The 15,184-nt window shown below is 43.0% G+C and overlaps 1 protein-coding gene across 1 annotated transcript in view; it reads left to right on the top strand.

The window, feature by feature from the left end:
• The window catches only part of LOC137906699 (gamma-adducin-like), a 31,288-nt gene extending 18,707 nt beyond the window's left edge, over positions 1-12,581 (top strand). Inside the window, exons 3-15 of the mRNA XM_068750986.1 lie at positions 601-739; positions 1,247-1,398; positions 1,481-1,561; positions 2,907-3,056; positions 3,158-3,301; positions 3,967-4,065; positions 4,800-4,976; positions 5,777-6,034; positions 6,636-6,740; positions 7,174-7,260; positions 9,494-9,617; positions 11,376-11,468; positions 12,325-12,581. Of these exons, the coding sequence (XP_068607087.1) occupies positions 601-739; positions 1,247-1,398; positions 1,481-1,561; positions 2,907-3,056; positions 3,158-3,301; positions 3,967-4,065; positions 4,800-4,976; positions 5,777-6,034; positions 6,636-6,740; positions 7,174-7,260; positions 9,494-9,617; positions 11,376-11,468; positions 12,325-12,581 (1,866 nt within the window). The remainder of the gene's footprint in view (positions 1-600; positions 740-1,246; positions 1,399-1,480; positions 1,562-2,906; positions 3,057-3,157; positions 3,302-3,966; positions 4,066-4,799; positions 4,977-5,776; positions 6,035-6,635; positions 6,741-7,173; positions 7,261-9,493; positions 9,618-11,375; positions 11,469-12,324) is intronic.
• The last annotated feature ends 2,603 nt before the right edge of the window (positions 12,582-15,184 follow it).

Genomic DNA, 15,184 nt, shown 5'->3' with positions numbered 1-15,184 from the left:
AATCATTCTCAATTGACAGACAAGTAACCACAATCTGCAGTCTGCACGAAGCAGGCCAACATTTCTCTACAAAAGGACGTCCGCTTTGATGCATCAAAATGAGATCAGCGATGAGAATTAAAGTTGTGAGAGACGGGCACCAAAAATCAAAAGAAGACATTTCACAGCGGCAATAATGGAGGCAAGGAAAGCCACACTTTTTTGAGCATCGACGGTAAACAAAAAAAAAAGAGACCTGGGCTTCTATCGCAGAGGCTGTCTGTCGATGCATTGGAATCTGAGGTCCGCAATGTGGCGGCGGATTTCAGTGTTGAACAAACAACAGTCAGAGTTGCTTTCTTTCACTTACATGCTCATATTTCTGTGTTAAATAGAAGAGACAACATTTTAAGTGTATGAACGATGGAAAACTGTCCATTTCCTGGTTATTTCATACATTTAGTCAATTCATTAGCACATTTGTGCATCAAAGGTTTATGCACAAAATGTTGCTTATACACTGTTTGCTGTTCGTTTATGGAGGTTCAGTTTCTACTTTGTGTCGTTTTAACGTCGCATTATTTGTTCTCTCAGCTCTGTCTCTTGCGTGATCTCTTACAGGCCTTCAAGGAGGAGTTGGAGAGTCTGATCCTGGACCAGCAGCGAAAGGGGAACAACCCCACTGGCTTGCTGGCCCTCAGACAAATTGCTGACTTCTTCATGGCCAGCTCAGCGTCTGGCTGCAATACCTCCCCAATGAGTGAGTGCCGGCACATTAACATTTAACACGTGTGTATTAAAATGTGCCACAACATGGCATCCTTGCAGAAGGAGCAGCTGCATATTCAGCTGCACTAAAGAGCAAGACACACTGTTGGTATTTGAAGAGAGGAAATCCCCTCTCAGAAATTACATTTTTTTGTGCTTAAAGCATGAATATCACAAGACAAGCCAATCAAAGACTCCGGAAGAGATGTGCATATTTCTCTGGGGCTTGATCCTTTGTGAGTTCTGTCCAGGAGTCCATATGTGCAGTCTGCTTCCAATCACAGCGCTGGAATGCACAACGAATGCTGGGTCACAGGCAATAGAGCAGTTTGGCTTCGCTCTTCCTTCAAAATGATGTCTAAGAAGGCGTTGGCAGCAAACTTGTGTTCAACTTTATGAACTGTCTGAATCGCCTCAGGCTATATATATATATATATATTATACTACTATTTACGTAATACTCTTAGCCTATTTAACCCTGATTATGCTATTGGTTTAGGTTTGGGGACGGCCACGCCCATCAATGACCTATATGGAGTGGAATTGACCACGATGCTGAAAGGCGAAAAGTTGACGCGCTGTAAACTGGCCGGCCTTTACAGACTGGTGGACCTTTTCAGCTGGGCCCACTTTGGCAACGCCTACATTACAGTACGATTCTTTAGTAGGAGAACAGCTCACTCCCTCGTTACCATATAGCATATCCTGCAGCATTTGCTTTTTTCCTTCTTAGGGTCGAGTCAGTAAAGAGCAAGACCACATTCTCATCATCCCCAGAGGACTGTCATTTGCTGAGGCGTCTGCATCAAACCTGGTAAGATGCATGAGAAACTATGGGGGTTTGACAAAGTCATGCCGGGTGGGGACTCACCGGAAATCACAGTCATGAAAGAGTCCAATATGCACTGTCCTGCAAAATATAATCTGGATCTGATCCAGAATCAGGTCTGTGTTTATGGAATTTGAAGCAGTCACGTAAAATGAGGGTCTCTAGTTTACCACTGGATTTCATCAGATCTGGATTGCAGATACTGTCGTCTGGATTTTACCAGTGTATAGTGTGTATAGGTCTTTAAAAAACTCTGATTCAGTTTTACGTTTCATGGTTGGTGTATAAAGACACCAAGAACAATTTAGAACCTGTTGATGATGATCCAGATCGCAATGTGGACGGTGAAAATCCAGTTAGGAGGGGAATGAGCTGCTTGGCGGAGGTCTGTGCTCCCAGAGTGCTTTTCTAGTTTAATTTAATCAAATCAAATCAAACCATGTAACTAATATACAGCATAAAATTGGCTCTTATGTTTGTACAAACTCCAGGAAAACATAGTTTAATGGAGAGTTTTTTAGAGTAAAAATCTAAGAAGGCAGCAGGATCAACGCATAGTTTGAGTGCTGCCAGATACTACTTGATTGCAGAACTACGCAGGATTTACTGGATGGTTTAATTTAGTTGTTTTGGGTTGATAATGACCCGAAACCACCAAAATACTCAAAATATTTTCCCATAATATGTTCCCTTTAAGGCTTTGTCCTTTTTTTTCAATTCTCTTTTTCTGTGAATATACCACTCCTTCCTTCCTTCCTCCCTACGTTTATCGCTCCCTCCATCACTCCTCTGTCCCGTCCTGTAATCTAATAACTGCTGACTGGCGGGTAATGACGTTTTCATAGTAACGGATGCTGTGTCCGCTCCCTGACTGCATTATGTTTCCTGGTAATGCTTGGATTCGTTTCCAGGAGAGGGCTGGAAAGAGGGGCGGAATCATTGATAATGTGCTCTCTGTAATCATGCCTATTCATTTGACTTGTGTTTATGTTTTTCTCGTTAATGTTGGCTGGATAAACGCTCCGTGTTGTTGCGGAGGGGTTATGAATCTGTCTCTTCATGTGCTGCAGTCCCGAGGCGTATTTTATTACCGTACATTGATCTGGGCATGGTTCGCTTCTCCCTGCCTCTCCCTATTCCCGCTATTCTCAGGAGAACTGTTTGTAACGCTGCGGTCACCTTTTTAAATCATGTTCAGCATATGTTAAGCAGCGTTGCATCAGCAGACGAAGCAGACGAAGGTTGGGGGTAAAGAAGATGAAGTTGTGCAGCCACCAGCGTCTGTAATGAGCGATGCATTCACTGACCTTCTGTAATATTGTCCCCCTAGGTGAAGGTGAACATCGTGGGCGATGTCATTGAACAGGGCTCGACCAACCTGAGGATCGACCCTGTCGGTTTCAGCCCCCATGCGGCCATCTACTCGATCCGTCCAGACATCCGCTGCATCGTTCATGGACACACTCCTGCCTTGGCTGCTGTAGGTTCACGAGACACTCGGGCAAACCTTAACCCACGACCAATGACTGTCGGTCTTCCTCATTGGGTGCTGGTTTTATTCTGTAACTGGTCCTGATTCAGGTGTCATCTATGAGGTGTGGCATCCTGCCCATTTCACAAGAGTCACTGATCCTGGGCGATATCGCCTACTACGAGTACCAGGGCAGCCTGGACGAGCAGGAGGAGCGCAGAGAGCTGCAGAAGGCCCTGGGGCCGACGGCAAAGGTAGGAAAGCCGACTGGAGATTGTTCTGTAAATGGAGAGTTCGCCTTTCAGCTCAGCTTCCTCGTCACCATGACGGTGAAGAGAGCGCAGACACAGGGACGAACGCACGCATGTGCACGCGATTTCTTCCAGACGTGTTTCAGGAGGTGATTACAGACCTACCCAAACTACAAAGGATTGACTGGATGATTTATTTAGCTGTTTTGGGCTTGATAATCACCATAATAGTGTAGAAACATGGGAAAAGTGAGTTTTCCATAATATGGGACCTTTAAACAAACGGTATTTCTGTAATGCGTGGACCTGATACATTAACATGCCTGAGGAATGACTGTTGCTTTTCCTTCTCCTCGCAGCCAAGAGAGAGAGAAATGGATGAATGATGAGTGCGAGGTGTATTTCAACAGTCCCCTCGGCGCATCGTGTGAAACGCTCGCGGTGGTTGCGTTATTTCCAGTCTTATTATTCTTCCTTATGTAGAATGTCGTAGACTCTGCTGCTTTTCAAATGATCCAATTTGGCAAACATTCAGCGACTTCAAGTTAATTCCCTCCACCGTTCAGTTGCTATGGTGACAAGTGACAGGGCGTCGCCATCCAGCAGCTTGTTGATGCAGAAGTATTTTACGGTGCGACTTTCACTGTTTCTGTGCGAACGCTTTCCAGGTTTTGGTGCTGAGGAATCACGGCGTGGTCGCACTCGGGGAGACGATCGAAGAGGCCTTTCACTACATTTACAATACCCAGTTTGCCTGTGAAATCCAGGTAGGCATGCAGCACACTCGTAGCATGCAACGCACTCGTAGCATGCACCGCACTCGTAGCATGCACACACTCGTAGCATGCAACACACTCGTAGCATGCACACACTCGTAGCATGCATCACACTCGTAGCATGCACACAATCGTAGCATGCACACACTCGTAGCATGCACACACTCGTAGCATGCACACACTCGTAGCATGCACACACTCGTAGCATGCAACACACTCGTAGCATGCACACACTCGTAGCATGCAACACACTCGTAGCATGCATCACACTCGTAGCATGCACACACTCGTAGCATGCAACACACTCGTAGCATGCACACACTCGTAGCATGCAACACACTCGTAGCATGCACACACTCGTAGCATGCAACACACTCGTAGCATGCACACACTCGTAGCATGCACACACTCGTAGCATGCAACACACTCGTAGCATGCACACACTCGTAGCATGCATCCCAACTAAAGCATTCAGCTGCTTGAAAGGAACGGAGCCAACAGGCAGTCAGCCATGACTCAATTAGAGCCAATGTGGATTCTAATCACATCATCACATCTGGAACTTATGAATTGTAAATTATTGATGTGTCGTCCATTGATGTTGTTCAGGCTACACCCTACTAAAGCTCCGTGTCAGTTATTCGGTGATAGGAAGGCCTCTCGTGTGTGTCTTGTGTTGCGTAGCTCAGTCGAGGCTCACATGGCTCTCCCGCTCTGCAATTTAGGTGAACGCCGTCTCATGCGCTGGCGGCGTGGATAACCTGATAATACTGGACCGGGAGAAGTTCAAATCCGCTGTGTTCAATGTGACATCGAAGAATGCCCCAAACGTAGGCGGCCAGTACAATTGGAAGGTCGGCGAGCTGGAGTTTGAGTCTCTAATGAGGATGCTGGACAACCTGGTGAGTCCACAAACTACGATGTGAGAGGTTTCTGACATGCACTGGACACGACGGTCACAAGTCCCTTCTTCATGGTGCGTTTGTGCTCTACCAATAATCTCTTTCCTGTCTGCCACCCCGTGAACGAGACTCCGAGCGGCTGATCTGTGTCTCTCCTGCCTTCTATTAACACCTCATAAACGCAGGATCTGCACCTCGTAAGCCACAGGGTTTGGTAAAAGCCCGAGGAAGAATCACTGGACAAAGGAACTGCCTGTTTTGAATATGTTAAGGATATGAAACAAGATTTTTGCAGTAATACAACGTGGCAGCCGAGCTCATTGTGACTCGACTCGTAAAAAGGAATCGGGTTGATGTGAGGTCAGCGCTGACAGTGGAACTGAGATCAGTGGGGGAAAAGTCCAAATGGAAAAGGAGGGAACTAATCTGTCAAGCAAAGCACGGGATAGCGTCTGAAAAACATCAGGATCAAGTGAATCTAGGATTCAGTCCAGATAAACGGAAGAGAAAAGCAAAGGTGAGCATAAGAGGAAGAAGGTCAAGAGAAAAATCTATTCTGTTCTCTGCTTCTAGAAATGCACAACAGTTTTTCCTTGTTCCCATTTCAGCCAGAATACTTCAAGTCTACACAAGTAAACCCTGTGATTTAAGGCCATTTATGAAACTCGGTTGTGTAATTAGAACGCCATGGTGGATGGGAAAGTCGACTTTCATTACCTCATTGTAAACTTAAACAAACCAAATCATTGCAATCGAAGGAGAGCACGTTTTTACGTGCGCTTTCTGTTTTGCTGACGCAGGGCTACAGGACCGGTCATGCCTACAGGCACCCGATCGTGCGAGAGAAGCCAAGGCACAAGAGTGACGTGGAGATCCCTGCCACGGTGACGGCGTATATGCTCGAAGATGACGCCGACGGAGGCGCCGCCCAGTTGCCCTTCAAGCTTCTGCAGCAGCGGCAGCAGAGGGAGAAGACCCGCTGGCTCAACTCCCCCAACAGCTACACCAAGGTCAGCACGGAGGGCGGGGAGGAGCGCTGCAACAGCCGGACGACCACGGTGAGAAGGTTTTACGCTCGTTCATCGATGCACGAAGCGGAAATTCCGATCCTTTTGAAAATGCAATGTATTAACGTGTTTGTTTTGTTGGCCTCTGTTTATCGGATTAATAATACCGTGTCATAGATTTAGGCATGACCAGATGATTGTGTTTACAGATTACAGCTTTTCTCAGTCGCTTTTTGGTGCTGTTCTCAGATCAGAATGAAAACTATCAGTCCAACTGCCACAACATGCTTTTTAGGTTTTGCAGTTTGCACTAGTTGTTTTTGAGAAATGCTGTGCAAATGCGAATAGTGATGTGAGTAAAGCACCAAAGCGCCGTTTTAAACTCTGATACTATACTGACATCTACAGGCTCAACAGAGAATTACAATTTTTCTTTTATGCACTTGCATTGGCTGACGTTACAGATCGAGAAAGATTCCGGTGATGTTAATTTGGCATACAAAGCGAGAAATCGCAAATCAAAAGAATGATCACTCTAAATCAGGTGTTGTTTTAAAGTCCCAAAGGATGGTAACTCTAACGGGATCTTTTCTCCATTATTATTTAAGAAGACCGTTTCAGTCTCACATAGCGACTTGTCTTTCTTCTACAGTGGATGAAGGCAGAGGAGACGGGGACCCCGATCCGCATCGAGGATCCTAATCAGTTTGTCCCACTCAACACAGACCCGAGTGAGGTGCTGCAGAAGAGAAACAAAGTGAGCCAAATCTTCCCTCTCAATCGGATCGGAAGAGCTACTTGTACCACGTAAAGTTTTAGGCGCCATCCGTTCAGAGTGCATAACAGTTCAAATGAAGCCTTTAGCTGCTTTGAAATGAACGTGGAATAAAAACATTTAAGTCTGTCACCAGTTTCTATAAATATTTCAAATTTCAACCATTGAATCATTAAATTAAAAAACTAAAATAAGTTTCATTCCGACAGATTGTGCTCATTTCTGTTTTGGGGGAAATAAAGTGGCTCTAAGACAATTTAGAAATCCTGAGAAAAAGATTAAGGAAGCAAAGAATATCCATATAATCATGGAGTCAATACAGATAATGCAATGTGGAGTTTAGCATTTCAGAATAACACATCGAGAGTCAATCTTTCTACTTGCTGATGACATCATAATGTCTGTCTAATTACAGATCAGAGAGCAGAACAGGCTCGATGTGACCACGTCAGGGCCGCGCTCGCAACACCTTGCAGGCATTCCAGTTGATGTTCCACGACAGGTGAGGATTTCTTTACTCTCGTGTTCGGACCACATAAAAAAATAAAAATCAACATTTATTTGCTTATAAAACAGACAGTTCGTTGAGCTCATTTGCTCAGGTTTCGGTTTGATACAAATTTGCTGGAAATAGCTCAACTGCACTAAAATCCACAAACTCGGAAGGATGCTGAAGGTGTAAATTAAACAATCCCAGGTACAGCAAAACAAAGAAGAGCGTGCCCCGTACATTTTTTTATATCTCCAATTCCCCTTTCCATTTGATTTGCATGATCTCTGCGCACCATCTTGAAGGATGTTTAAATGTATCAAATTAATTTATAAAGAAAGGAGGCTTTGCAAAGAAGCTTTAAGTGCGGCTGCACTGATGTGTTTTTAGTTATACCATTTCACCACTTGGTGGAGACGACTGACAACATTTTACTCATTTGGAAGCTGGAGTATGTGATTGTACGAGCAAAATGCAGAGAGCACAGACCTCCGCCAAGCAGCTCATTCCCCTCCTAACTGGATTTACACCGTCCACATGATGATCTGGATCATCATCAAAAGGTTCTAAATTGTTCTTGGTATCTTTATACACCAACCAGGAAAAGTAAAGTGAATCAGAGTTTTCCAAAAATGAAGTTTTCAAAGTTCAAGTTTAATATTTTTTCCTGACCTCATTCTGGATCAGATCCAGAAGACATTTTGCATGCTAGTTCTTATCGGACCCCTTTATGACTGATTTCTGGTGAGTGAATTGAATGCATATTTTACAAGATGTGATTTTTTGAAAAAGCCTCCATTATAAGTAAATGGGAAAATCCAAATTGCGACAGAATCCGCAGTCCAGAGCCGATCCGGATGAAATTCGGTGGTGAGGTAGAGGCCCCCGCTCCGCATGGCTGTGTTAAATTCCATAAACATCGGTCAATAATCAACCGAGATATTGAGGAACACATTTTAAAGCTCCATTGACTGCAATGTTAACGAACATTCCAAACTGATCCATAATCCAGGATCTCTTCTGGATCGCCACCGAAGCTGAATCATCGGTTCTTGGTAACATTCCCAACATTTCCTGAAGATTTCATCAAGATCCGTCCAGAACATTTTTAGTTATCTTGCTAACAGACAGACAACCAAACCTACGGCATTGATAACGTATCTTCCGACTTAGCGGCGGGAATAACAACAACAACAACAATATTAATATGTGTTTTTTTAAATACCAGCTTCGGAGATTTTAATGCTGATGGTTTTGTTTTAAAGGATGTGGTGCACATAAAAGTTCGGGTAAATATACGTTTTTTTTCTAATCGCTGTTGTTTGCAGTGTTTTGATTTGACTTTTGTTTCATGACGGATTGATACGACACATTTTTTTAATTTGTTTTGTCCTTCCAGAACAGAAAACATTGCATGCACAGTATGTGTGTGTTAAAGTGTTATGCTTTAAGATCAACACAAATATTAAATACATTCTCACCATTTGCTTTTCCGCCTCTGTCAAAGACTCTCCCTTTGTGTGAGCATGAGTGTTTGTATGACATATTTTCACAAAAGCAATATGAACATCTGCATTTTGCATGCATGTGTGCAAATTCTTAAGTACATTTTTGAACCATTTTGTGCACTTTGATGTGATTTCATACACGAATGTGTTCACAGTGTCTGTGTGGATTCTGCGGTCTCAGAAGCCCTGTGTGATACGGTCAACGCTTTTATCTTGTTATGCACAGCTGTAATTATGTTGTCGGGAATGATTGTGCGTCTCAGACAGAGTGGCTGTTCGGGGTGGCGACAGGGTGAGAGCGCATTCTTACGGTCTCAAGACAAGTAGATCAGCTTTTCTCACCATATTTTGAAGATTTGCTTCGTGACACAGGAGAAATGAGAAAATATGAAATGTATGAACACGATGGAAATTCATTCATTCATCTTCCGAACCGCTTTGTCCGTTACCGGGTCGCGGGTCGTGCTGGCGCCTATCTAAAAAAACAAACATTGCATTAAATATAAGACAATTCTGTCTTCCATCAAATTGTTGGTGTTCTTCATGAATCTTAACTCTTTGAGTGCCGTTCACGTCCAGAGACGTTTTCTGAAATCCAAACATTCACTGCCAACCCCGACATTGAAATCTGCCTCTCTTCAACGGCCAATAACTCCGGATCTGACGAAAGAACAGACTTTAATCCTTCATTTGGTAGCTTGCTCAAACGAAGCCCATCTCCTTGTCTCCTCCTTTAGCCGTACGTGCCCACGGAGGAGGAGCAGATGGCTCCCTTGCCTCCCAACCCCTTCACCGAGCTGTCGGCGAAGGACATGGAAGAGTACCGCAGGAACGTGGAGAGGAAGCGACTGGGCCTCAGTGGTACGACTCCCAGACACACACACACACACACACACAAATAACTTCAACGTCACACACCAGTCCTTTCATTTATGAATGTTCAAAGCTGGGTGGACGGAGCTGGTTCACACTCAGCTTGCAAACATGACAAGAGCCCAGTCACGCTGAGAGGCATATGGACTGAACACATTGGCACATAATTACACGCACACACACAGACACACGCACACACACACCGACACACGCACACGCACACGCACACACACACACACACACAAAGTGATATATACTCAATGTTCCTCCTTGTTCTTCAGTAAAAGCAGACGATCCCACCAAAATCGATCAGCAATCAGTCTGTGGGATCGTCTCCAGCTTCCTGTGAACTTGCAAATGAAAAGTGGGTGTTGGAAATTTTATAGAAGCATTTCTGAGGGTCAACAAAGGTCATTGAGGAATAAAACCATGATGTAATCGGCCCCTAATCCACAACGCTCACAAACCTTCCAAGCAAGAAGGCGTTTGATTCAACATGATCTGATGCCTGTTTAATCAGCTCTCGGTATCAGCCTCAGGAATTCGCTGTGATTCAGCACGACTTTGTGTCCCTTTTGTTAACTTAGAGTAAAATCTATTGACTCTAAAAATCATTCAACCGGGAAGCGAAGTCTCTTAACTGTGAAATGCCTCCTTTTAACTCGTGTCGAGCAGCTTTTGCTGCATCGGCCTTTTAGCGAGTCTTTCCATGACGCCTTGCTGAAAGCCCGCTCAGGTTGTCGACCAAAAACGCCATCTGACATTTCCAATGAATCGGAGTTGACGGCTAAAGCGGATTCCAAACTGCTCAAATTTTCAGATTCTACACACATCACCCATAATATGTGCATGTTTGTAGGATTGTCACTGTGTGTGTGTGTGTGTGAGAGTGTGTGTCTGTGTGTTACGTCTTACGAGTGTGACTAAGACGGCAGAACGAGCAGACAGCAGGTCGTCACAGCCGCCACATGAGTGGAGCCTGTTGCCATGACGCTGCCTCCACAGCCCCGTGAATCCCCAGTTACCAATCTGGACACAAGCTGGAGACCTTCTGTCACACACACACACACACACACACACACACAGTTTTAGCCATAGATTAGTGGTATCATATGCTGTACGTGGTTTCATAAAATCATGTAACGTTTATTTATTTAAAGTATTATATATAAAAACTGATACAACTGAAGTGCATGAGATGTGAAAAGCTTAAACTGGTTTCATATCAACTAATTAATATAGAAACATATCATGCAATAATGTTCTATATGCTGTAGACGAGGTGCTCATGAATGTCATTAATACAGACCAATCCATGTTTTAAACTGGTTTGGATGCAAATGTTAAGACGGCCAGTAAACTTTGTGTCCAGGAGACAGAAAGTAAATTTTAAAAACGGCAAAATATTTTACATGATTTATTGAATCAGACACAAATTGTAATTTAAACTTAATTGTTTGACAACATAATACAGTCAGCAAAATCCTTAAAAAAAAAAGGTTTATCTGATAATATTTCTCACCCCTTTTTATAAATTATTTTCTTTGCACTTGGGCAATGATTTTGGGAATGTTGTGTGAAAGCAGCTGTGCATGGCCTCACACTAAACTGCGTGCTACTGCTATCTCCCCCCCCCCCCCCCCCCCTTCTGACACTGCATCCCAACTCCCACCTCCCCATCTGCCCCTCATCCCACTCGCCACCTTGCATTCCTCTGATCCATTCCTCACCCGACCATCCCTGCAGACGGCGAGCACGAACTAACCTCCGATGATGGCTCGACTCTCTCTCAGCCTCTGTCTCTCTCCCAGTCCCCGCGGAGCACCCCAAGTAAGGAAGGTAACACTTACTCAGAGATACACCTGCACAGAATGACCTTCACTGCTTCGCACTGTTTGATTTAACATGTCTTTTTTTTTTTTACGTTTTATTTTTTAACGGAACAAAACATCATCTGAGACAAGACATTAATAAGCAAATAATAAACAAAAACAATATATATATATACATAAGAAAATAAAGTGTATTACCAATGAGAAAAAATAAATAAATAAATGCAATAGAAGACACATATAATAAAGAAAGACAAAAACAGAAAATAAATCCAAAACTTATACATATACATCATTAAAATGACATTTATAGATTGAGGTATTCTTTAACTATAACCCATCTTTGATTAAACTGGTCCATTTTCAATTGCAATGATCCCGTCATTTTTTCCATTATGTATTTAGTCTGTTTCTCCATCCATTTAGTCTGTTTCTGGAGAAACAGATTTAACATGTCTCGCATGAAAAATGCAAATTGAAACTGCTTTCCACTTTCATTTCAGTAAAATGTGAGACTTAATTCTGTGATCTGTCAGAAAGGGCCGTAATGATTGTACATTTGGGATTGTACACGCAGGACTTCAGAGGTGGCCATTAAATCCAAACATTCTTGAAGCAAGGAAAGACCTAATTCCTGTATGCTTTTAAAAATATCCAGCTTTCTTAATTTCAGTTTATTGGGTGTGATTTTAAAGTTCACCAACTTCGGGAAGACATTTGCTCCCTTTATTGGGGCGCCTTTTATGGGAACACGATACGATTTTTATGCCTGTGCAATAAGACTGAAGCTAGATACAGGACATGAGTTATTGCAGCTCAATTTAGTGATTAAACCTAACCGGTTGCACTCGCCCCTCCCTCAGAGAATCACATGGGCCTCATGAACGGCAAGGGCAGCCACGCTGATGGGGAGGAGGACCTGTCCCAGCGCATCAGCCAGCTGGCCACCAGCGTGGAGAGCGTGGAGATGACGGTGCGCCCCGGCGAGAAGATCGAGGAGACGCCGTCACCCGAGAGCTCGCCCTCCAAATCACCCAATACCAAGAAGAAGAAGAAGTTCCGTACTCCATCTTTCCTGAAGAAGAACAAAAAGAAAGAGAAGGCCGAGGTCAAAGAGTAGACAGGCAGGAAGGCCATCTGGGAAGAAGAAGAAGAAAGAGCGGTGTCTGCCACCGCTCTGTTTAATGTCTGTTTTTATTCTTGATTTGTCTGTAATACCCTTTTTTGTTTGTAATTTTACTGGAATTATTTCACCAAATGTTTATGTTCAAACAGCAGGATAACAAATCACATGTTGATTGATTTGCGTATAAAAAAAAACACAACCTCTCCATTTGCAGAACGTCAACGTTGTTCTTCAAAACTTTGTGTTTGCAGGTCATGACTCAAATTGGGGGATTAGTTTGTCGCAGGGTAGCTGAGAAGCGGCAAAGCGTCACCGAGACCAATTCAATCCTGAATAACTGGCTCCCTTCTGTGGTGCTTTCTGGGCTGAAGGCAGAACCTGAAAGTACCTTGAGTATTTTACTCTGAAAATGCAGTTCTATCGAAGGATTGTATTGCAACACTAGGATGAAATTTAAATGTCGCACTGGAAAACTAGTCTTAGCAAAAGCATTCTGATTTACTTGCTGCGAGAAAGGCTTCCTCTCGGGGCCCCTCACACTCGTCTTCTTCAAGCATCGCCCACAGAGGGGATGAAGGCTAAGCGGTGTGTCACATGATCTTAAGCGACATTTTCATTTTTCGTCATCTCAATGTGCTTTGCCAAACTAAGTGGAAGAAAATAAGAAGCAATTTAGCAAATAATTGTTTGTCTACTTTTTAATTGTGTGGATTTTAATAGGTTTTTTGGGGGGTTGGGGCTGAATACGAATTTGGTATTGGAATCAGTTTTCTACACTTTTACAGAGAATAGAGATGCTACGCATGTTTTCTCTTTTTGAGAGACATGAATTTATACGGCTTGCTATATTCTATAGCTCAAACTATATTCTAATCTTCAGAGTACGTACATTTACTATATAACACAGCTATATGAAAACTGGATATGTCGACTATAGATTTGTATCTATGTATTTTTAATTTTTATTTCATTGTCGTGCACCTATTTTAGCTGCAGGCGTTTTCTCCAGTGAAGGAGATTGTGAAGTTTTTGCTCGACCGTTATGCAAGTTGCAAAGAAAGACTTGGTGTCGGAGGACAGTCGGGACAAGCCAGTGAGCTGAAGGAAGAATATTCTGACGCTGGTCTTTTCAACTCAACCATTATATATAATGTTATACATGTAATCACAGCCAATGCAGTGCTGATATCAAGCTGAAACGAGACTTGTGGATTGTATAACGACATCTTTCATTGCTGTGTGTTGTTTTTTAAGCCATACTGTACATGTTGTTTTTTTTTCTTTCATCCATTGTTTTTAATTATGAGACAATGATTGAAATTCTTGTCTGCCTGTTCAGGCGGCAAGGCCCTGGCCAGACCGCTGTAAAATAACCCCAGTGACTGCACGGACACCCCTCAGGCGCCCAAAAACCTTCTTGCGGCAGCGACATTTGCAGCTGCTACACTTATTCCCACTTAATTTGTCTTTTATTTCCTCCTGAATCTGGAACATTAGAAGGAGCTAATGTGAACCTTTTATTTTCATTCGATAGCTCTGCAAGTCCGCTCATGTCCCTCGTGCTTGAGCGAGTCACGTGACCCACTGTTGAACTCTGTAAAGCCAAAGTGTGATGGGTTGCCGCATGCCCCCCCCCTGCAGTTTGACAGATTAACGAGTATCCCAGCTAGCAATGTGAAGTATACAGGGATTTGGAGAGATGGAGGCTTTAAGGACGCATCTTGTAGCTGTGCTAAACTATAGCTTTTTGCTCAGGACAAATAGCCAAAGTCACGCGACTGGAAGATGGAGTAGGGAAGTGTGTTTGAAAAAAGGAGTGCATTATCACTTCTATTTCTATTTCTATCACTCAATCTTTATGTCATTCAGGCATCACTTCTGGATAGCATTTTTTTTCATCCATGTGTATTGCAGTAGCCTTTATTATTTGCTTTTGGTTCTCAATAAGACCATACGTTGCTACCCAGTTAAACTGAACATGCTTTTCTTCTCCTTTGTTTCTGGCTCTTTGCGCCTTGCTTTAGGAATCCCCTTCTTGTCACTTTTTGTCTGCTTGAAATAAGAAGGCCTTGGCATGCAAGGATGAGCCAAGCTACTTTGTGACCTGTGAAAATCCTATATAAATGGTTATATAATGGAATTGATTTTAGATGTATTGCTAAATTAGTGAAATTCACAAATAAATCGGTATTTTAAGCAACGGAAGGTCATTTTTCATGTTTGTGTCATTCTTCAAGCTGTTTTTAAGTTCAACATAATCCATGCACAATCATTTCCTCAACTCCATTATCATAAGTTGAGACGTTCATATGTTTATTGTTGCATTTATTTGATGTCAGAATTGTCCGTTTCAGATAGAGGTGCCTATGCTGAAATACGTCATTGTTAAATGAGCAGGAAAAAAGTGCCTTCTTTTTATAAATCTTGATGAAGAATGTGAAAATGCTGCATGTGTGAGCAGTCCAGTCCAGACGTGGCACATTTTTGACAATGATTACACGAATGCAAGTGCAATTGTAACAATGAACGTGAAGGACGAGGGAATGTGGAAGCACTGGAGACAATTTGAAAAGAAATTATAAAAATATATATAAATA

The sequence above is a fragment of the Brachionichthys hirsutus genome, chromosome 17 (assembly GCF_040956055.1).
Source record: "Brachionichthys hirsutus isolate HB-005 chromosome 17, CSIRO-AGI_Bhir_v1, whole genome shotgun sequence".
Classification (NCBI taxonomy): Eukaryota; Metazoa; Chordata; class Actinopteri; order Lophiiformes; family Brachionichthyidae; genus Brachionichthys; species Brachionichthys hirsutus.
Note: the sequence above shows the minus strand (reverse complement) of the source record. Positions and strands in the feature narration are given on the sequence as shown.